General features: G+C 40.8%; 1 protein-coding gene across 4 annotated transcripts in view; it reads left to right on the top strand.

Annotated features, from left to right (window-relative positions):
* Positions 1-24,658, top strand: part of LOC138268402 (serpin B6-like) — a 425,145-nt gene extending 400,487 nt beyond the window's left edge. For 2 of the 4 annotated variants that reach the window (XM_069218013.1, XM_069218004.1), the window contains exon 7: positions 12,991-14,063. In XM_069218013.1, coding sequence (XP_069074114.1) covers positions 12,991-13,398 — 408 coding nt within the window. In that variant the 3' untranslated portion in view covers positions 13,399-14,063. Of the gene's footprint in view, positions 1-12,990; positions 14,064-23,838 lie in introns of those variants that run through there. The other 2 variants (XM_069218030.1, XM_069218022.1) reach the window with 2 other exon arrangements.
* The last annotated feature ends 362 nt before the right edge of the window (positions 24,659-25,020 follow it).

Below are 25,020 nucleotides of genomic sequence, written 5' to 3'. Positions count from 1 at the left end.
CTGTAAGGTTCTATGGGTTTACATATTAAGACAAATCTGACATTTATCATTTAATACTTGCTGTCTGACCCTAAAATATTTTCAGATTCATTGTTTTCCTTTGTCCAGCGTCAAGATATTTTATCTTAAGTACATCTAATCTTTCAGGTCTTGTGTTAAAGAGAAAGGTTAACCAAGGCACCACTTGTTTTTTTTTGTTTTTTTTTTTTAAGAGAGACCAGAAATTTACAAGTTTATGCTTTTCATTGCTTTTGGGCCTTTCTTGAGCCAGTGTTGGAGAATATAAACTGCTAGACCTGCAAATTGAACAAGTGACAACTCAAGAACACAATTCCTGATATTTTCAGTAAAAGGCCATGTAATGCAGTTCATTAAGTCACCACAGCAACAACCCTTATTTGCAATAATTCTTTCTATGTTTGGTGTCCTTATAACAGACATGACCACATTACTTGTCCTTACAAGGCATTCTCACCTAAGTTAATAAGATCTGATGTTAAGTGACTATTGGTGTTTATTTAACTTGGGAATGACATTAGAATACTGTCAACATTTTGCAACTACCAATGCACTGTCCTGCCGACTTTAAAATGTTCTCTATTAAAAATCCAGTTTGCTGTTACAAAATCTGGATTCTCATGTTTCCTGAAACCTGTGGGGAAACCACAGTCCAATCCGTGCTTTCCACCTGCAAAATAGATTCAATGGAGTTTCACTGATTGTGTGTTTGGTAGGTTTTAAAGAGTCCTTCGTCAGACTCCTACTATATCTAGCAGCACACACAGTGACCAGGGATGAGCTAAAGCAGCAGATAGAGATGGATCTGTGTTGTAAGGCAAGTAGTCTGTCCAGGCCTTCAACGTTTTTAGCGTCTAGGTACATGCCTTCCAAAGGGCTGAGAGTGTTAGCAGTCTATTCCAACCTGTCCTGATCATGCTTAGCTTAAACAAAGCACCCCATTTGCGATACACCTTTACCATGAAAATAATTGCCATCCATTTGAGTAGGTCTTTGAACTACTCAGTGTCTCACTTGGAGGCTGGCCCACCAGATCAGGGGAGGTCACAACCTCTCTCGAGGATCGATCATCCTATTTTTAGACCCCTCTCAGGTTAGAAATAGTTCTGTTCCTAGAATGCAGCAGCAGTTCCACTGTTGGAAGAGTGATAATTCAAATGGACAGATGGAAGGGTGATATTCTTTGTAAGGTGGGAGAGGTGTCTCCTCTAAACTGCCCAACTGAATTGTTACAAGGAACGGCTAGGGCATTTTATCCCAGGGAAAGCAAGATGTGGTATAATATGTGAGAAATAAACTGAAGAAGAGTGATATCTGCCCAAATGGTCCAAAAAGAAATAATGATTAACTAAATCAACATTGAAGAGGAAAAACCAGGAGGCTACAATGAAGCTATCACTTAACCACAAAGGACTTTTTAAGACCTTAACCCAGTCCCAAACCTGGAGAGCTAATGTATGTGGAAAACAAGCAAAGCAGGTATTCCCCCATTAAGATTACAAATTGTCTACATTTGAAATCTATAATTAACACTGATCTGCACCCATGTATAATCCTGGTTGTTAGCGATTTCATGATATAACAATGGACAAAATGTTCTTGCTTGAAGTGTACCATGCCAAAGTCTATCCAAGCAGCCCCAACATTACTGCCAAACATATATTTACGTCATAAAAACCCACTGTCCTATTCTCCACTAATAAACCAGAAAATTAAACACGGCTACATCCCAATAGACATCCAGAAATATCACACCATTTCTCTCCATGTATAGAAAAAGTTAATTGGAGCTTTAGTAAAGCCAAGGTTCAACAGATAGATAACACCTGACAAGACAACCGAGATCCAGCACTTACGTCTGAAAAGCTGACCCTTTTTATTGGAAGCAAATATTTGGTGACCGATCTTTTTTCCCCCAACATGTCTCTTTGGTATTATTAAGGTCTATAGATAGCCCACGGGTTCCTTCAAGAGCCGCATGTTTTTCTATGGTTCCTGTGATGGTAGAATGTTTAGATTTTGTGACTTGCCTAACCAAATCTGCCTTGGTCTGAGCAACATGCCTACAAACTACTTCAGATCTCTGTTTGGAGACTTTTTTTTATACATCCTCACTTGTACTTAAAAAGATGTTATGATGTGGTGCATTCTGCTGAGGAAGCATTGTCCATTATTCAGGACGGGAAGGATGGATGTGACAATTAGCAGTTCAAACTGCTTGTGTAGAATTAACTCACTTAACTCTTTTACTACAAGGTTTAAATAAGAGAATGAAGATGAGCTGATTTGTTTGCAGCACCCTACTTATTTTTTTTTTAATTCATTGGTGTATTGCTGTTAATTGAACAACAATCACAGGAAAGATGCAAAGAAAAGAGACCTAAGAAGAAAGTTATTCTAACTTTATTAGAGTTTCTTATTTGTGTTAATCAGATGTTGTGGTGGAACCATTGCCCAAGAAGAACTATGGTAAGGTGGAGCACAAATGGGATCTTCGATGGAGCTTAAAAAGGAACACCAGCATAAATCCGGGTTATGTCTGTTTTGAAGTGATTCAAATTTGTTGCAAATTACATCAGAAAAAATATACGAAGAATCCAATCTTCTCCAGAGAAGGAACGCAGGAGTGCATTAGCATTCTTAGATTTGTATTTTGTATTACTAACACTGACAGTTATTTGTTTATTCTGACTAACACATTAGGTAGGGAAGACTGGAAAGTTGATATTGCACTTCCTTTAATGGATAGTTGGCTTGTGAAAGGTTCATTGATGTGGTCTGGGTCATTAAGAATAATAGACATTATTTAGAAATTGGTGGAGGGAGATACTCTGTCAAAATGTAATAAATACCCAGTCCACTGTCAAAACAAATTAAATCAGGGTTTATAAAGCACAACTACTCACCCTTAAGGGTCTCAAGGCGCTAAGGGGTTTTGTCTTCTGAGCCTCAGTCGAAGAGTCAGGTTTTAAGGTTCTTCCTAAATTTGGGTAGTGACTGTATGAGAGCATTACTAATACTAGTAATACAGTATAGAGGATATCACTCCCATTTTAATATAGTATTAGACCACAGATTAGACCACACTATTGTTTCTGCAGTCAGTCACTGGGAGGGGTGCTGTGCAAGTTGTAGGCAGCCTCGGGTGGGAGGAGCTGTGATTGGACTGCAGAAATCGGTACTGGGCAAAAGATGCCAAACTTGGTCTTCTTTGTGCACCTTGCTGATGTGTGTATGGAAGAAAGGTGCATGCAATTTCTTATGAAATGCCATTTCCAAGATGGTGGTCTATTCTGGAATATTGTGTGAGCATCCCAATCAAAATGAAATTGTGTTTTTTTCTTGTAATGTCAGTTCTGTTTGATTCATAAACAAATTAGGTATTAACAAGTTAATTCCATTGTTTTTCATCACTGTGTATCATTTACTGGATGTTCTGGCTTAGCCGTTCACTCTGCCTGATATTAGGAGGAAAGATAGACACCTTTTATCTACTTCTACATTCATAGTCGTCTTTAAACAAGAGCTATTAGATTGCCACTGGTGTTTTGCCCTTGTGGCATTTTCCTCTCAACTAGGACCTTCTTATAGAGTCACATGACACCTTTCACATAAGTGTCTCCATAAGAAGGTCGCAGTGCAGTATGGCACCATGTCTACAGGGAGGATTAATACAGTAATTACACTTGGAGAAATTTGATTGTAAGATATCGCCATACTTTGTAGACTTTGCTAATAGTTATTGCTGTCCTAATGAATGCATATATTATTGAAACTAATTTATTCTTGGTTTATAAAAAACCTTGACAAGTATTCAACTAGGTCATAGAAAATAAAACGTTCGATGGCATCTGTCGCTGTAGATACGCATGTTCTGCAATAGCTCGCCATCTGGTGTTGGGCCGGAGTGTTACAAGTTGTTTTTGTTCGAAGAAGTCTTTCGAGTCACGGGACTGAGTGACTCCTCCTTTTGTCTCCATTGCGCATGGGCGTCGACTCCATCTTCGATTGTTTTTTTTCCGCCATCGGGTTCGGACGTGTTCCTGTCGCTCCGAGTTTCGGAACGGAAAATTAGCTAATTTCGGAAGATTTTCGTCGGTATTGTTGCGTTCGGGATCGGCGTACTTAGATTCCACACCGCATCGAAGATCGAAGAGCTCCGGTGCCCTTCGGGGTAGTTTTTCGATCCCCCGTCGGGGCCTGGTCGGCCCGACCGCGTGCTGAAGAACGCCGATGGAACGGACCCCGTTCCGTTTCTGCCCCAAATGCCACAATAAATACCCCTACACAGACCAACACTTGGTCTGCAACCTGTGCCTGTCACCTGAGCACAGCGAAGACACCTGCGAGGCCTGTCGTGCGTTCCGGTCCCGAAAAACACTCCGAGACCGTCGAGCCAGAAGACTTCAGATGGCGTCCGCACCGACAGCCCAACGGGAGTTCGAGGAACAGGAAGAGGAAGGTACCTTCTCGATCCAAGACTCAGACTCCGAAGGATTCGACGATACACAAACCGTGAGTAAGACGTCGAAAACCACACAGAGAAACATTTAAAAGGCCCAGGGGACGCCACTGCCATCCGGCCATGGCTCCACCCATAAATTCGGTGACCGACCGTCGGCACCGAAAAAGGCCCAAACAGTGCCGAGGTCGTCCGACTCCGGTCGAGACACCGGCACGCAGCCTTCTCGGGACCGAGAAAGTGCTGGAGACAAGCCTCGACACCGAGATGCCGGTGTGGACACGGCTCGACGCCGAGACAGCGGCACCAAAGCAGATCGACGCCGAGAGGTTTCGGCCCCGAAAAAGAAAAAAGTCACCTCGGAGCCGAAAAAACACGCAGACAGGGTTTCGATGCCGAAACAAACTGCAAGCGACCCAGCTTCAGGCTCTTATACAGAAGAGCACTCGCTAACCTCCCAAATGCAAAAGCATAGGTTTGAGGAAGAGCTACAAGCAACTGATGTGGACCATACGCAAAAGCGTATCTTCATACAGCAGGGGACAGGAAAAATAAGCACCCTTCCCCCCATTAGGAGAAAGAGAAGGTTGGAGTTCCAGACTGAACAGACACCACAACCAAAAGTGGTGAAAAGAGTTACCCCACCACCCTCTCCTCCGCCCGTGATTAACGTCTCACCAGCACAAACTCCATCACACTCCCCAGCTCACACCACCATGAGCCAGGGTGACCAAGATCAGGACGCATGGGACCTATACGACGCCCCAGTGTCAGATAACAGTCCGGAGGCATACCCTACGAAGCCATCTCCACCAGAAGACAGCACCGCGTATTCTCAAGTGGTGGCTAGAGCAGCACAATTTCACAACGTAAGCCTCCACTCAGAACAGGTCGAGGATGATTTTTTATTCAACACACTCTCCTCCACCCACAGCTCATACCAAAGCCTGCCTATGCTCCCTGGTATGCTCCGGCACGCAAAAGACATCTTTAAGGAGCCGGTCAAAAGTAGGGCAATCACACCAAGGGTGGAAAAAAAGTATAAGGCGCCTCCTACAGACCCGGTTTTCATCACTACACAGCTGCCACCAGACTCTGTCGTTGTAGGAGCAGCTAGGAAAAGGGCCAACTCTCACACATCTGGAGATGCACCACCCCCAGATAAAGAAAGCCGCAAGTTCGATGCAGCTGGTAAAAGAGTCGCAGCACAAGCTGCAAACCAGTGGCTCATCGCAAACTCCCAGGCACTACTTGCGCGCTATGACAGAGCCCACTGGGACGAGATGCAACATCTCATTGAACATCTGCCCAAGGACTTACAAAATAGGGCAAAACAAGTGGTTGAGGAGGGACAGACCATTTCCAACAACCAGATCCGCTCCTCCATGGACGCTGCAGATACAGCTGCACGGACAATTAATACATCTGTAACTATCAGAAAGCATGCATGGCTCCGAACGTCTGGATTTAAACCAGAGATTCAACAAGCAGTTCTCAATATGCCTTTTAATGAAAAAGAACTGTTCGGTCCAGAAGTGGACACAGCGATTGAGAAACTCAAAAAAGATACGGACACTGCCAAAGCCATGGGCGCACTCTACTCCCCGCAGAGCAGAGGGAATTACAGCACATTCCGTAAAACGCCCTTTCGAGGGGGGTTTCGGGGTCAAAGCACACAAGCCAGCACCTCACAAGCAACACCGTCCAGTTACCAGGGACAGTATAGAGGAGGTTTTCGGGGACAATATAGAGGAGGGCAATTCCCTAGAAATAGAGGAAGATTTCAGAGCCCCAAAACCCCTACTACTAAACAGTGACTCACATGTCACTCACCCCCTCCACACAACACCAGTGGGGGGAAGAATAGGTCATTATTACAAAGCATGGGAGGAAATCACTACAGACACTTGGGTTCTAGCAATTATCCAACATGGTTATTGCATAGAATTTCTACAATTCCCTCCAAACATACCACCAAAAGCACAAAATTTAACAACACACCATTCCAATCTCCTGGAGATAGAAGTGCAGGCACTATTGCAAAAGAATGCAATCGAATTAGTGCCAAACACACAAATAAACACAGGAGTTTACTCACTGTACTTTCTGATACCAAAGAAGGACAAAACGCTGAGACCAATCCTAGACCTCAGAGTAGTGAACACTTTCATCAAATCAGACCACTTCCACATGGTCACACTACAAGAAGTATTGCCATTGCTAAAACTACACGACTACATGGCAACTTTAGACCTCAAGGATGCTTATTTCCATATACCAATACACCCATCGCACAGGAAATACCTAAGGTTTGTATTCAAAGGAATACATTACCAATTCAAGGTACTGCCTTTCGGATTAACAACCGCACCAAGAGTCTTTACCAAATGTCTAGCGGTAGTCGCTGCACACATAAGAAGGCAGCAAATACATGTGTTTCCATATTTGGACGACTGGCTAATCAAGGCCCATTCGTTCATAGAGTGCTCAAATCACACAAATCAGATCATACAAACCCTCTTCAAACTCGGGTTCACCGTCAACTTTACAAAATCCAACATTCTGCCGCGCAAGGTACAACAATACCTAGGAGCCATAATAGACACATCAAAGGGAGTAGCCACTCCAAGTCCACAAAGAATTCTAAATTTCAACACCATCATACAACGCATGTATCCAACACAAAAGATACAAGCAAAGATGGTATTACAACTCCTAGGCATGATGTCTTCATGCATAGCCATTGTCCCAAACGCAAGACTGCACATGAGGCCCTTACAACAATGCCTAGCATCACAGTGGTCTCAAGCACAGGGTCACCTTCTAGATCTGGTGTTAATAGACCGCCAAACTTACCTCTCGCTTCTGTGGTGGAACAACATAAATTTAAACAAGGGGCGGCCTTTCCAAGACCCAGTGCCACAATACGTAATAACAACAGATGCTTCCATGACAGGGTGGGGAGCACACCTCGATCAACACAGCATACAAGGACAATGGAACGTACATCAAACAAAACTGCATATCAATCACCTAGAACTTCTAGCAGTTTTTCAAGCACTAAAAGCTTTCCAACCAATAATAGTTCACAAATACATTCTCGTCAAAACAGACAACATGACAACAATGTATTATCTAAACAAGCAGGGGGGGACGCACTCCACGCAGTTAAGCCTGCTAGCACAAAAGATTTGGCGTTGGGCAATTCACAACCAAATTCGCCTAATAGCACAATTTATACCAGGGATCCAAAATCAACTCGCAGACAATCTCTCTCGAGATCACCAACAGGTCCACGAATGGGAAATTCACCCCCAAATTCTGAACACTTATTTCAAACTCTGGGGAACACCTCAGATAGACTTGTTTGCGACAAGGGAGAACGCAAAATGCCAAAACTTCGCATCCAGATACCCACACGAACAATCCCAAGGCAATGCCCTATGGATGAACTGGTCAGGGATATTTGCTTACGCTTTTCCTCCTCTCCCTCTCCTTCCTTACCTGGTAAACAAACTCAGTCAAAGCAAACTCAAACTCATATTGATAGCACCAACTTGGGCAAGGCAACCCTGGTACACAACGCTGCTAGACCTATCAGTGGTACCCTGCATCAAATTGCCCAACAGGCCAGATCTGTTGACACAGCACAACCAAAAGATCAGACACCCAGATCCAGCATCGCTGAATCTAGCAATCTGGCTCCTGAAATCCTAGAATTCGGGCACTTACAACTTACCCAAGAATGTATGGAAGTCATAAAACAAGCCAGAAGGCCATCCACCAGGCACTGCTATGCAAGTAAATGGAAGAGGTTTGTTTGCTACTGCCATATTAATCAAATACAACCATTACACACAACTCCAGAACATGTAGTGGGTTACTTGCTTCACTTACAAAAATCTAACCTAGCTTTCTCTTCCATTAAAATACACCTTGCAGCAATATCTGCATACCTGCAGACTACCTATTCAACTTCCCTATATAAGATACCAGTCATTAAAGCATTCATGGAGGGCCTTAGGAGAATTATACCACCAAGAACACTACCTGTTCCTTCATGGAACCTAAATGTTGTCCTAACTAGACTTATGGGTCCACCTTTTGAACCCATGCACTCCTGCGACATACAGTTCCTAACCTGGAAGGTGGCATTTCTCATCGCCATTACTTCCCTAAGAAGAGTAAGCGAGATTCAGGCGTTTACAATACAGGAACCTTTTATACAACTACACAAAAATAAAGTCGTCCTAAGGACCAATCCTAAATTTTTGCCAAAGGTTATTTCACCATTCCATCTAAATCAAACAGTGGAACTTCCAGTGTTTTTTCCACAGCCAGATACCGTAGCTGAAAGGGCACTACATACATTAGATGTCAAAAGAGCATTGATGTATTACATTGACAGAACAAAAAACATCAGAAAGACTAAACAACTATTTATTGCATTTCAAAAACCTCATGCAGGAAACCCAATATCAAAACAAGGTATAGCCAGATGGATAGTTAAATGCATCCAAATCTGCTACCTTAAAGCTAAACGACAGCTGCCCATTACACCAAGGGCACACTCAACCAGAAAGAAAGGTGCTACCATGGCCTTTCTAGGAAACATCCCAATGCAAGAAATATGTAAGGCAGTCACATGGTCTACGCCTCACACATTCACCAAGCACTACTGTGTAGACGTGTTATCCGCACAACAAGCCACAGTAGGTCAAGCCGTATTAAGAACATTATTTCAGACTACTTCCACTCCTACAGGCTGATCCACCGCTTTTGGGGAAATAACTGCTTACTAGTCTATGCAGAACATGCGTATCTACAGCGACAGATGCCATCGAACTGAAAATGTCACTTACCCAGTGTACATCTGTTCGTGGCATCAGTCGCAGTAGATTCGCATGTGCCCACCCGCCTCCCCGGGAGCCTGTAGCAGTTTGGAAGTTACCTTCAATTATTTATATATGTATCATCTCAACCTTAAATAGGTGCATACTTAGTCACTCCATTGCATGGGCACTATTACTACAATTCAACTCCTACCTCACCCTCTGCGGGGAAAAACAATCGAAGATGGAGTCGACGCCCATGCGCAATGGAGACAAAAGGAGGAGTCACTCGGTCCCGTGACTCGAAAGACTTCTTCGAACAAAAACAACTTGTAACACTCCGGCCCAACACCAGATGGCGAGCTATTGCAGAACATGCGAATGTACTGCGACTGATGCCACGAACAGATGTACACTGGGTAAGTGACATTTTCATTTTAATTCATATTCAAATGAAATATGAATTAATGAAAAGAAATGATCCTCCTCTATTAAAAACTTAAATTATAACAATTGTCAAATCTCAATTTATCAGTTTTAATCACAAGGCATAAGCATTTATTTATAATATATTAGAGTGGAAATTGCATAATGCCATAACAGCAAATGTTTGTCATTCATGAAATAATATCCATGATGTACACTACTTAACCCTTATACACTATCCTACTTTAGTATTGAAGTTCTTACAGTTTTAGGAGGGATTACACCTGGGATTTTTAGGACTGAATCATTATTGCATCCATTTAGCAACAGGTTCCCTGCTATGTAACAAAAGGGGAGACAGTTTTGGCTGTAAGATCACCACATTATTCACTTCAAGTAGTATCTGTGTACTGTCTTCTAGTCCTCTTCCCACAACCAATAAATAAGCACAGTTTTTGGGAGACTTTTCCAAGCTTCCTTTACAACTCAGATTGGTAAAACACAGAGTGAAACCAGGATTCCATACCAGGACTTTTCCTGCAAGGAATACTAGTTAGCCATGTAGGAAATATATGAACTTTGTGGACTATTTACAAAGACATTTTGTAGTACTTAAAAAGTACACATGTAGTTTTCTTTTATTTACTCTTCTTATATGTTTTTAGCAATTAGCCCCAAAACCTCGAACACTGGTATAAAATGGGAAAATTCCAGGAATATTCATATGTAATTTGTTCAAATAAAAAGGGAAGGTGTCATGTTTGCATATTTACTGCTTTTTTCACTCGCCATTTTGGTGTGGCGTGACAAAGGCAGATACAAATTTCTAAAGGAGTACTCCTGCACTTCTACCTCCCACATTCATATTTACTTTTGTGAATCAAGCCCTCTGTATTTAGGCTTTCATTTGAATGTTTTTTTAAATCCAAAAATGCCGTACAACATGTCATGTGATCATAGTATTAGTTCAATCCAGATCTAATACAACAATCTGTCTGGTGCAGTTCTTGTTAGGTGATGTCAAACCAGAGTTTCACTCAACGACTCGGTAAAGCAATAAATTAGTCTGGGTATGTGTGTACATCTTTTACATGTACAAACTGACATTCTAAATATATCTCAAAGTAAATCCTGATTCCGTTTAAAATTAGGAACTGGTCTATGCATTACCTGGATTTATGAATGCCTGAACTCCTCATGACCTATCCCTGTGCATAAATATGGCAGTAACTGAAATATTTTTCTGGTTTACTATCTGCATAGAGTCTTACTTATTTGATCCGCCTGTTAGGCCAGAACCCACCTCAGCAATGAAAGTCTACAGCCAAATAGTAATGTTTCACATTGTCATATTATTTAACTCTCCTATTACATGGCAATAAAAGGAGCATTTTTCTACTATTAAAGGCACATGTCAAAGGGGTGGGGGGGGGTGGGTACAGGAACAGGGGAAACAAGTTTTAAGAAAAAAAAACTTACCTTTCTCGTTGCCACAGCTCCATGCCTCCTGCTCTTCTGCTAGTGTCCCATCATTCACTGGGACACCAGCACAGGCTCCACAGAAATCCTGGTGCTGCTTTCATGCTAAACCTAGCATGAAAGCAGCGTCAGGATTGGTCTGAGTGGCTTGGACTACCACTCAGACACTTCAATGGGATCTGTGCAGTTTCTCCAGTCAGGCTGTTCAACACAGCCGGGCTGGAGAAACCTAAGTGCACATGTGTGTTTGTGTGGCCTAAGAAGGCGGGCCAAACACACATGCACACTTAGGTGCACTCTCTTTCCTCCCCTATCCCACCTCCCATGACCCAGCCCCACCCCTCCGTGCACTGCTTGCTGAGCCAGTCGATGAGAAATAAAACAATATTAAACTATTGTTTAATTTTTCATCTCATGGGAGCCGCCCCTGATTAAAGGAAAGCTCTAATTTACTTTAATTCAGCATAACAATCTGGCAAACTGTGAACCATTATCTACAACTGCTTGGAATCCTCTTTAGTAGAAAGCCATCATGTCCTGAATGTGGTCACCTAGAACAGTTTGCCACTCAAACTGTGTTGTCAGTTGTTTCGTTTCCTTAAGACTCAGGGCAACATAGTCCTCTATCTGGTACATTTGAATTGTCTGTGGCAATCACTGACTTGTCAAAATTGTTTACTTATTTTATGTGTCACCCCCACTCATTTACTATTCATTTGAGGTTTGCTTTTCACAACCCCCTTATTTTACATTATACTTATTCATAGTATGTTGTTGAAAAGTTTATTTATGTACAAATTGCTGAATGGCATTTGCTTTGCTGTTTTCCTCGGTTATAACCAAGTGGATACAGTCGTTATAATAGCACCAAGCACAATCCACAAGGAAAACCATAAAAGTGGCTATCGTGATAAACACTATGCTTCTGCTCATTTAATCCCTTAGGATTACTTAAAAGCTGTACCCAGCTGCTGAAATGAATTGCCCTGCCGAATCCCTTTGTTTAATTAATTGTTAACGGGCATCAGACGTGTCATTTACTACTTCTGTGTTATTTAGACACTTTTCTAACATGTTCGGTTTGATTTTTCACAAGCGTAGTGAGCCACACACAGATGGAACATTGTTAACCCCATCATAAACAGATGCCTCGTTACTATGTGGTTAGGGTTGCACTGTGTACCAAACATACTTGTACACACACACACACTTTATTCTGAAAATGTGGAATAAGTGTTTGTTATTCTAATTATTTTTTTGGGCCGAAACCATAACTTTGTTACCAGCAATAGGGATAAGGGAAATAAAATGTTGCCCTTGCCTTGAGATACATGCGTTTCCTAAAGGCAGTCAATGTCCTTGCATTTTCCTAGGGTGAAGAACACGTATCAACATGTGTTTCTGATATGTTTCTTAAATGTATCCTGACAAATTAATATTTCTTGCTTTTATATATGAAGTCATCACCTTTATTTTAATCTACTACTGAATCAATGGAAGAGCTTTAGGCTAGGTTTAAAAAAATAATAATAATAATAATTTCGTCCTGTATCACCCTTTTTGATTCAACTGTGATGGAGTGGATTTAGTGACTGTGAAGCACAACTGGGTTGAAAATGAGAGCTGTTGCACTGGGTCTGGCCTCCGAAATTATTAAAAACCTTGCTGCTTGTATATTTAGAAAATGTATAAAAATGTTGAAACCTTTGAACTGTTTTTGACAAACTAATTTAGATTTATTTTATGAACAACAATTCTTGTCTCCCTTTTCAGCTTGAAAGAGAACTTACCTATGAGAAATTTGCAGACTGGACAAATCCAGAAATGATGGACACAAATGAGGTTGAGCTATTTTTACCCCGATTTAAACTGGAGGAGAATTACGATCTGAAACCTTTCCTCACCAGCCTGGGAATGAATGATGCTTTTGATATGGGGAAATCTGACTTCTCTGGAATGTCAGATAGGAATGATCTGGTGCTGTCAAAGGTGGTTCACAAGGCATTTGTGGATGTCAATGAGGAAGGCACAGAAGCTGCTGCTGCAACCGCAGCAATCATGATGTTGCGCTGTGCAATGATCAGAGTTCCAAGGGTCATGGCAGACCATCCTTTCCTGTTCTTTATCAGGCACAACAAGACACGCAACATCCTTTTCTGTGGGCGATTCTGCTCTCCGTGAAAGGAAAAATAACATAAAATTACCATCTGCCCCTCCTCAAAAAATGATGTTTCATTCCTAACTGGGATGTGGATATTGTCTTGGACTGCCACAAGTAAACCTTAATTTGAAAGTAGTTTGTAATAATATCACATACATTTCGCCCAAAAATTAATAATGTTGTGAACATTTTTTAATCAAACTATTTCCATCGCAATTACGATGCACACTTCAACCGTTATGGCCGGAATTCAGAACAGACTTCAACTTGTTCTTCATTGTTAAATGAAGAAAACAGTTTCTTGTATGACACTTGTCGGTTTTTAGGTATGTTGTTACACAAAAACATAATCATGATCGCATGTCAGCGTTTTCGTGAAAGCAGTCCCTAAATGGTCTAAATTCATGCACTTCTGTGCACAGTAATTTTGTATGGTTTGCCTATCTGAAGAAAACCCAATGTATTGTAGACTACTAGACTTGCGGATTGAAAAACTAACATGCAAAGAATAAAGTTTTAGTGACAGCTCAGGAACTGCACTCTGTAAATCTCCAAAGCAATAACCATCTTTAGATTTTTCAGAGAGGACTATGGTTTCAATATAAAGTGTCCTTACAAAACAAATGGCTGCCTTGCTTGTCCTCTTCCTCCATACAATCTGAATAAAGATCTTATGCAAAATTAATATTTGCGTTATTCGAATGTTTGTTATACTGGTGTTTTTATTTAGCAAAACATAATACTCTGAACATTTTTCTTTTGCTGATCCAGTTGACTGTTAAATTAATTTCATTAAAGGTGCGGTTTGCTCTTACCATTTAAGTAGCCACAAAGTTATTTGCCATAATAAGAGGAACAAATACGCTGGCGGGAAAACTACAGACTGATAGTGCAGTCCACCCAAGACACAGACCCACTGGGGGTTCACTAATCTGGGGATTTGACGTCGGATTCCTCTAAATGTTATTCCTTTAAATGAACAAAAGCAACAGTTACTCCACTGCAGGCTTGGTGACACCCCTTAGTACATTTTTGGAAAATATCCTCTACATTGAGTATTTAAAGGTGAGCAGAAGGCAGCCTGGAACCTACAGTACCTCGTGGTAGAGAGACTGGGAACGCCTTACAATCAAGCCTCCTAAGCGGTCTCTGACTAAAAAAGTACTTCAAAGCCTTTTAAAAAGGAGCCAATTGTCTTTTATCAGACTCCTGACGGAATTCGGATAGTGGCGGTGAGGGGCTACATCAGCAGATGCAGATATATCTATGCTACAAGGTATTTGTCTGGGCCATCAACTTTTATATATCCAGGCCAATTAGTCTTGTAAAAAGCTCGTCTAGCGTTAGAGCATAAGGGGTGTGCTCTAAACATTACAGATTGAGCTGCTTGAACACAACACCCCAATTACCATATTCCTTCAGTATGAACTATATGGCATCCATTTTATTACTTCCGCAAATTGCTTTGACTCTCACTCAAAGTAAATATTAACCATGTGCAGGCATCATGCATGGATCTTACAATCAGAAGTGTACATGTGTGCATGACCTAGTGCTTGCCCTTGTTTTACTTAACTCATTATGCCAGGCAGTGTGTCCATTAATTTGCTATACCACCTATTCAGAAGAACGGAAGTATTTTTTCCTCACTAGTTTCTTTGTGAATAGTTTGCATTCACTGTGTAATTAAACGACCTTAATGTTAAATAACCAATATAATTGTTGTGGCTTTTTGTATTTTTTGCTACATTGTTTAGTTGTTGTTGACGATATTTCTGTTTAAGCAGTTTATTTCCCAGTATGCATACACCTTTTTGATACTAACACCTGTTTTTATAAACCCATTAGAACCTTCCTTTTCTTGTCAAATGCATAATTATAGTATCTGGACATTACCTAGTCTTCAGTAGTTCTAGAAGCAAGCAGCTTAGATCTTTCCTGACATTTAGAGAAGGGAACACAAGCACCTTAGACAGGGAATCCTGGAATAAATGAGGCTCTCTTAAAAATAATGGCCACTGTGTATCAGATTGTACATTAACAGTTAATGTCTTAAAAGACATTCTGATGAATAAACCCTGTTGCAAATCTCTAGAACTTATCTGAAACCCTTCTGAATGAAACTTAACTGAGAAGTGTTGCCAATTTCTGGGAACTCTCTCTCAGCGTCGTAACAATTACATAGCCATGAATCAAAACACGTGAATACTAAATTAACGTCCCAAAAGGAGGCGTAGTGACCCTCAGGTGGTCTCTTAAGTCTTATTCCTTTCATCATTCTACATATTAGTGCATCACATCCAACCGTGATGTCATCTACCAGGGCATGGCCTTCTACTACCAAAGGATGCTCCTCTCCACCTGGGCCTACCAGCAAACCTTGATGTACCAGTATTCCTCTACTGCAATTTCCATTACCCTTTGGAAACAAACTTGCGAGGTCAAAAAGGGGATAACTAACACTAACTTGTACCCCTCTTTCTGATCCTTCCATAGTACCCTTTGATCATAGCAAACGGCGGGAAAGTGTAAGCTCCCCGCCAATCCTGTACAAAGGCATCCACTGCTAAGGCTTCTCGTTCCAGTCTCCAACTGAAATACTTTGCCACTTGACATATGAGTCTGTTGGTAAAAATATCTAATTCTGTTGGACTCCAAAGAGCTTGTACTTTCCTGAAAATCTCTGGGTTCAACTGCCTATTGCTGAAATCTCTGAACTGACGTAAATTTGAATCTGCTCTCTAATTCTGCTCGCCTGGAATGTGACCTGCTGACAAAATAATTTTATGTTCCCAACAGAAATACCATATGTCCTTCGCTAGATCTGATAACTGCTTTGACTTCGAGCCCCCCAGGTAATTGATATAGGAAACTGCTGAAACATTGTCCATGCAAATCAGCACCACGCTGTTCGCCAAATGGATTTGGAGGCTCTTCAAACTATTTAGCCCTGCCATCAACTCTAAGCAATTTATGTGTAAGAAACTATCTTGACCATCTTCCTCCTGTCCCTAGGTTCTTCAGATGGGCCCCTCAGCCCAAACCACTGGAATCTGTCTCTAATATAAATTCAGGCACATTTCCAAAAATAGCTTTGCCATTCCAACTCTCTAGGCTGTTCAGTCACCTCTCCAGGTCTGTTCAAGCTTCTGGGAACAAACTTACTGAATCCACATACCATAGAGCTTTTCGCAACCCAACTGTCTTCAACCTCTGAAGGGATGTGTAAGGCAGGGGGCCTGGACAAATTGCTTGGATCTATGAGGACATGAGACCAATAGTTCTAGCTAAGTCCCTGAGTGATACAACCTCCTTTCCTAAGATATATCTCACCTCTTTCCTCATTTTCTTGATCATTTTCTGAGGCAAAAGTGACTGGGTTTGTAGGTTGTCTATCTGAAAGCCTAGAAACTCCAAAGACTGACTTAGTATCAAGACTGATGTTTGTACATTCACAATGAATCTCATGTTCAATAGAAGTTCCCTTGTCGTGCATAAATGATCCAGTAATTCTGTTGTTACCCAACTCATCAACAGAAGGTCATCCAAATATATTATTAACTGAATTCTTCTCTCTCTTAGAAAGACTATTCTAGGTCTTAAGACTTTGGTAAAGCACTATGGAGCAGAGGACAACCCACAGGGGAGGCAGTAGAACTGGTACAATACAACTCTCAATTTGAACCAGAGATATTTCTGAAAATCTGTTTCTATGGGAATTGTGAAATACGAATCTGTTAAAATCAGTTTTACTAACCAATCGTTTTCCTGTATATCCCCTAAAAAAAATTGACTCATCTTGAAGTGGGGGTAAACCAAATATTTGTTTAGGTCTCTTAGATATATTACCGGCTGCCAACCCTTGTCTTTATTTTTCACCAGAGAAATTGTGCTTCACTATTGAGTCTAATACTTTTATCATTGCACCCGTCTGCAATGTTTGAGTAACCGCCACATCCACCAACTCAATTCTGTTTGTTGAAGACAGTCTCTCTGGGTTGAGAGACCTGAAGAGCAGTTTCCTAGAAATCATCTTGAAACCTGATATAGAGTCCAGAATCCACAAGTCGTTCGTCAGCTCTCCCCATTTATCAAAAAGCTTTAGCCTTCCAGCAACCTTTAATTAGGAAGAACTCACACAAGTTGTTCCATTTACCTCGAAGTCCTGAACCTTGAGATCTAGCTCTCCCCCCTCTCATTCTAGATCTTCCTCTCTGTGGGTAGAATCCTGATGAGGTTTGGAACCTTGGGAGTACTGGTTTTCGGTACAAAACTGGACTTTCTAGCTCCTCGGCCAGGAACCAGTCCCCTCCAGCCGGCCCTTCCAAAAATGTGTTCCAAACACACGCCTCATGTTATATTAAGCTTTTCTTAAGGTTGTGAAGGTGGACATGTATTTGCCCAAGGACTTCTAAAAGTTGCATCCGAAGATCAGGCCCTCAAGGTAGCCTTGTGATTCTTTATTGTCCAACTCAGTGAGTTTGGGGCTCATTCTTATTAGACTGGCCGCCTTTCTTTCGGATGTCATTCCTGCATTAGTGTTGCCCAACATTCAGATCGCCCTTTGGCTCAATCCCCTTAAAAGCTCTAGGTCTATTTCAGTGTGATTAACACGTGCTTCTTCAGCCATGTCCAGTATCCATGCCAAAGGGCCCAAGACATCCAAGAGATGGTTCTGACACTGTTTTAGGCACTGTTCCTGGCCCTTTCTTGGGCCCTTACCTGATTTAAACAGGAATGTTCTTAACTCTGGGTCTAGGTTTGATATCTGACATGCCTTATCATCGATCACTGGCCTGAGGCATACAGCCCACATTAGATTTCGATGTTGCCTCTCAAGAGGTCTTCACATCCACTGTTTTATCAATTTTGCCACTTGTCAGTGATCACCACTGAGAGTTACATAGCTGTTTTATTGCGACTCGGCTGAACATCTCCTCCGCAAAGGGTCCTTAATTGGCTTAGTGGACAAAGTACTCTGTAAATCATTGTCTAGATTCCCAAAAGTGTCTTAAGCCCTCATCAGGGTCAAAGACAAATTAATTAAACTCTTTAACATCACTATTAACATCAGACGTATCATCCAGGCTGAGTGAGTCCTGGTTCTCCATTGTGCTGCTGAGGACACCACTCACTCTTGTGCCGCAGTGGACACCATTGTTACTTATAGTGGTAAGACTACCTCAGTCTTCTGTCGCACTAAGTCTACCACTCATGAGGGACAGGGGTTTGTTCCTTTTTGTCTTTGACCTGGTATTCTTGAGTCTATTCAGATGTCCTGTTTTTCTTAGGGCCTTTCCTGCCTGTTTGGGTTTGTGGGTCTGTCTTGGTCAGAGACAGAGAAACACTCCTCTTCTGAAGGAGTGCTCCTCTTCCTCTTAGACATAGCGGCCTCACCCTCTTCTTTGATAGAGGTCTTTAATCCTTCTTCAAAGTACCTCCTAAACATTTCCCCAACTGAGGGGACTCCTTCTCCTAAGTCATACTGCCTAAACAATAGTAATATGTACTATATTAATCAGACTAAGCCTGAAATTGCTAATGTTAGTTTAATAACAAATTATTTTAATCTGAAGGGTATTAACTACAAATCTATAATATTGAACTCTAGAATATTAATTATATTGAGCCCCAAAACTAACCTATAAATACTAAAACGAATTACCCATTTTTTGGGGGGGTGTGGGGGAGGTTCCAAATCACGTAAAGGGCAAAGGAGCGTCAGAAATATTAGGCAGAAAACAGCTGATCGTTTTGTGAAGCAGAGTCAAGGCAGTTAAAGAAACCGGTGTTCCCCCATTGAACAAGGCGTTGCCATGGCAATAGCCAAGTAATACTGCCCAAACCAAAATGGCAGGTAGATTTCAGTCTGCTCTTGAATTACATTCATCCTATTCTCATTTACACTGTGAATATGTGTAAGGCCTCAATGCTGCAGCAGAGTGCATCAGAAACATGTGGGAGTTCATCGACCAAATGCCCGAATTTCCAAGATCACTGCCTCGGCCAGGTTCTGAACCGGGAAGGACGATGCATGCGTGTCAGTGGCCCAGCTGTTTCTCCCATGCCGGCCAAGTCTCTGAGCACCTCTGAGGCATCTGGAAAGGTCGGCCGAGTGTGGGGAGACTGCACAGAGACTAGATTGAGTCGGAAAGACTACTCACTGTAAAACAATGCTGCTGAGCCGACAGCAGAATGTACAATATACCTGCTGCCAGTAAGTGCATAATAGAAACCGAGCAAACAAGCAAAACAATTGCGCTTATATGTATTGGCTTACCTGTGATGACGAAATAAGCAATTTAATTAAAATACAGTATGATGCACCATCCAATTGAAATAAATTAAGATGTACCTAACAAAACCCACAAGAAAAAAAGACTAAGGTCCTGATTTAGATGTTGGCGGATGGGTTACTCCATCACAGCAGTGAGAGATATCCCATCCGCCAAAATCTAAATCCCATTATTTTCTATAGGATTTAGATTTTGGTGGCCAGGATATACTTCACCGTTGTGATGGCGTATCCTGTCCACTAACATCTAAATCAGGCCCCAAAACTTTATTCCATATGTTATATGCAGTATAAACAAAGGCAAAAAGTATTTATCAGCAAATGGTGCAAAGTACTAGCACTTATCTGTTGAGGGAGCAGCTAATAAAAGAGGAAGATAGCTGTTGCCGTGGTCAAACATACTGCACTGTGATTCCAGATTGGAATATTTTTACTTTGTGATGTGTGTATGTTCCCTTAAAGGGCTGCTTACAGGGGCAGCAATAAATGTTTATGCATAATGATAGCCCGTGGTCTTGTAAAGAAATCAGTTTCCCATGGGGCTGCCCAGAAGTTTTGTCAGCCAGGCCCCAATACTTAGCTCCTTACATGTCCAGTACCATTCAGGCTATGTTTAAAGGTGAAGATGGCATGGTCGTTGCTCGTCTGCTTAGATTTTTGAACATTGTATACAGTACTATATCACAATTAATTACCAATCATTCAAATTTTTAGATTTCCTTCCGAGCGCTATAACTAATATAATTCCTTACTTTTGCATTGATGTTCAGAGCTAGGGAATCGCATACTGGGTTTTAATTCATTTATTTTTACAATTGGTTTAATAACTGAATGACTACATACATATAAGTGTTTTTCCCCAACTCTCTGAATTACATATATTTTAATTTCTGTAATGAACAATGGGCGTAGGGTTCATACATCTTTATTTAATTTAGAAATATAATTGTTTCTCAATTGTTACTGGTGGAAGTATCTTACTTTTATTCTATTGACATGGTTTTAAATAAACTCAGTATAATTCATTTAAAAATAATTCACAACTTTTTTATCATAATACACCAATTGTAACATTCCTCATTTTATCCACTCACAATATATTAATGTATTTGTGGCTTACCCACATAATTTCGTAATCCACAGATCATAATCCTACTACTAAACCCCACTTTGTCGTTTGAGTATTTAAAATGGTATAGATTTGCACCTACTGGTGGTTTTACGGCTAAATATCTACTGAATGCATGTCTTATTATCAACAGGTTCCCAGCTTTTTAACAAAGAATGTATCATGGTGAAGTGATCCTCTTGTTGCATTTTCCAGTCCTCGTCCCATAAGAAGCACATTCTCATTTTTTGTGACCTCACAAGGCGTCTGCCACAACAAAGTCTGAAACATGTGTAAACCTACATGTATAAATACTTTTATTTCCTTTTACAGGGGCATTCCAAATTAACTAGTATTATATTCGAATTATAAAGCAAATCGTGTAAATTATACAAAGCGTATTCTTGGCAAGAATACTGGTTGGCCATTCAAGACAATGCAGGAATTTTGTACTGAAGCGTTCTATTGAAAAAAATATGTTTTTTTTTTTTTGGTAATGCAAACATATATCAATCCAGATCAGAAACAATGTACTGATCGCAGGTCTTGTTAGTTAAAAGTACCAAACTGGAACTGTGATAAGGACTAGTTGGAACCACAGATGGCTTTTAGCATGCATACGCCCTCTGACATACAACTTTTAAATCTTTAAATAGAGATTCTAAATGTTCAAAGTACATTCTGATTCAACCTACTGTGGAAATCCTGGGATCAAATACAGGCCACATAATCATGCGCTCTTTCTGCACTGAAAACGTTCTGTTCCGATGAAGTGGAAACCTATATAATTTTCTTGGGCTGACTACCGCCAGTAAAATGTGCCTCATTTCGTCCACCTCTTAGGCCAGAACCCTCTTCAGTAAATAACTTCTCCAAACAAAGGATGGCCTTTGTCACTGTCATATCATTTAAACTTCTAAGTAATATGTTCATTAAAGAATCCCGTTTCCATCTCTTAAAGGAAATTTCTAATTTATTTCTCGTTTGTTCTGCATGAGAGCCTAAAAAAGTTGGCACTTCTAGCAACATCTGTGGCACCGCCTTCAATAGATGAAACGTAACGAGGCCCTGAACACTGTCCCCTATTGTTTAATTTCTTGCAGGAATAGAACAGGATACTAGCCAATCTAGCATGATAACTTCTTGAACTTTGAGTTCCTTTCAGGCTCTGAATTGGCAAAATTGCACACGACTTTTATGTACCGACCCCACCCATTTACCATGTATCTGCATTACGCGGTTCACAAAGCCCTCATTTTATAAGACACACATGCATATGGTTTGCAGAAAAATGTATTCACTACAACGTGCTGAACGATATTTGTTTTTGTAGAATATATCTGCCATAGCCTAGTAGATACTCAGGGCGGTGCGATCCATGCCTCCTCACTGGGCTCCAAGCTTGTGAAACTCAGTCTTTTGGAATCATTTATGGTTTTAAAAGCACTTGCTGCAGAGTTCGTTATATACAGCAATTTTCAGGCAACAATAAAAATGTCAAGAGAATTCTTCTGATTAATGGTCCTGGTAGAGAGAGATCAGAGTTTTGTCTAGTGGCAGTTTTGACTCGTAATAAAGCACTGCAGAAGTTTAGAATGGTTATTGGAAAGAACTTGTACCGCGCAGATCACAAAACCGTATTTTATACAGGTAGGTCAGTGGGTTACTGCCTCTGTCACAGAGACCCTTTTGTTACTTTGTCAGTGGTCAAAGTGGGAAGGACCAGAGAGGCACGATGTGCTCACACTTCTTAAATTTATGAAAAACGTTCCTCTACTTTTTATGAAAAGATAACCGTCCTTGGATGGTAAATTCCGATAGTACAAAGTCTTCAGCTGAAGTGCCATTCTGCGAGACTTTGGTCCTGTGCAACCAAGCGAGTGGCAGACAGATCAACAAAAAACAGGCCTTCTTGCCAGGGTGCCTGCTTGCCTGAAAGAAATGCAAATGCGCACAACCGGTTAATACGCAAATGTAAAGGGGGCTTGGGATCCAGTGCTAGTCTAATTGATTGCGTCACATGAAGCTTTGTGATGACAAAGATGTATTATTTTCCAGAGGTAGTGCAATGGAGTTACTAGCTGAGCTGTAAAGTGTGCGCTTTTCAGGGCAGATATATGAATGATTACTTACAGTCTGGCTTTTACTAAATCTATATTTGGAAACACCGTTTCATCAGCAACCTTTTTGCACATTTGGTAGCAGTATACCTTATACTATGTGTAATGCAAGATTTGTAAGTTTAACAATGAGTTGCATGTTCTCAGTGCTTTCTGTCATAGGCTGGGCCCTCAAAGCACTAACAGTACCCAAGGCACTATTCTCCACTGCACCGACCAAGATTCAGTTCTGTGGCTTTCTGGATACACACAGACCTCTGCACTATACTGTAGAGGTTTCATAATGTACAATAGTGTGCTGTCCACTGATTAACTTAACCTTTTAAAATTTAGCTTTCATTTAAGTAATGAGTTATTTGATCTGTAGGTGCCTGAAGGTGAAAGACCAATAAAACTTACAGAATATGATTTTTTAGCTACACCATTGACCCCGCCCCCATTGCTTGCAGCGTCACAGTTCCCATACTTTTTTTTTTTTAATACACTTCGACCACTGCTTACAGTTCACATGTTACAATCCTAATGTTGCATAGTGAGCAATAAACTACCATCAAAAAGGTGCTTGCAAACTATGGGTTAGAACATTTTTCCCCCCAGTTTTTCATTATCATACTGTTGCTAAAAAAGGGTTCCTTCAGGTAGAAATTAACTCTCATTATTAAAGCCAACTTCTGCATCAAATCTTTCAGAAGCGTTTGCTAAACGAAGTAGTTTTGACTAAAATACTCTCATCAAATCACCCTGCTTTTTATGTAGTTTTAAAGGATTTTTTGACTAACATAGATGTATTACAAAGTAAGAGCTGTTGCATTTTGGAGTCTCCATATTTTTGAAAACTTTGGTATTTAGAAAAAATATATATTTGTTAAAATCAGTATAATGCTTTCGACTAAGTTATTTATGCTCTCTATTGAAAATCAGTTCTTGTCTTTTTCAGCTTGAACGACAACTTACACATGAGAAATTTGCAGATTGGACAAAGCCAGAAACGATGACCAGTCGTGAGGTGGATCTCTATTTACCCCGATTTCAGCTGGAGGAGAATTATGATCTGAAATCATCCCTCGCCAGCTTGGGAATGCATGATGCATTTGATATGGTCAAATCTGACTTCTCTGGAATGTCGGATCGCAATGATCTGGTGCTGTCCAAGGTGGTTCACAAGGCATTTGTGGATGTCAATGAGGAAGGCACAGAAGCCGCTGCTGCAACCGCAGCAATCATGACGGTGGAATGTATAAGTATTGTGCAAAGATTCATGGTAGACCATCCTTTCTTGTTTTTTATCAGACACAATAAGACAGGCAACATCCTGTTCTGTGGCCGATTCTGCTCTCCGTGAAAGGAAAAATACCATAAGCACCCTATTTCCCATTTCAGAAAATATGGTGTTTCACTGTTATCTGATAGGTGGATTTTGTCTTGGACTGCTAGGACATACCCCCTAGTCTAAAAAATAAAATAAAATAATGTGTAATAATATTATTGGCGTAGCATAAACCTTTAACGAAAATATTGAGAAACTCTTTGCCATGCAACATTTGACTGTTATGATGATAATTAAGAACATACTCCGTCTTGTTTTTTTATTGTTGAATACTGTCATGACACGGTTTTTGTTGGAACAAGGCATAGATTTTATTGTATTGATGCATTTCCATGATTTCTAGTGTTATGTGCATGCCTTTCTGGAGAAATTGTTACAGTATGTAAACTTGTATACAAATAAAAATAAAAAATTCTGATGGATTGTTCTAGTTGCAGTTTCCTCATCTTGTGAATCTACAAAGTGCCAGACTAGAATATGAAACAAAATAGATCTTGCATGCTCACGTGATGATATAGACCTTAGTTGTGACTCCATCCTGCCTCCGGACCTGATAGGCATCTTTACTGCATGCTGATGTCAGTTCCCTTTTTTTTCCAGCACACTTTGAAGTGGATCTGCAGATGTGGCCATACCGTTTTTTTGGTTCTTTTTACCAAACATGTTTCTTCACAAATCCACACACCATGCCACATGTTGCAAACAGATGTCAGTCACAAACCCACACATTATCTGAGTTTGGTTCATCAGCATCAAGCATGACTGAGTCCTATAACAAATGCTCCTTGATGC

This window comes from Pleurodeles waltl, chromosome 2_1 (assembly GCF_031143425.1).
Source record: "Pleurodeles waltl isolate 20211129_DDA chromosome 2_1, aPleWal1.hap1.20221129, whole genome shotgun sequence".
Classification (NCBI taxonomy): domain Eukaryota; kingdom Metazoa; phylum Chordata; class Amphibia; order Caudata; family Salamandridae; genus Pleurodeles; species Pleurodeles waltl.
This window is presented reverse-complemented; position numbering and strand designations above follow the sequence as displayed.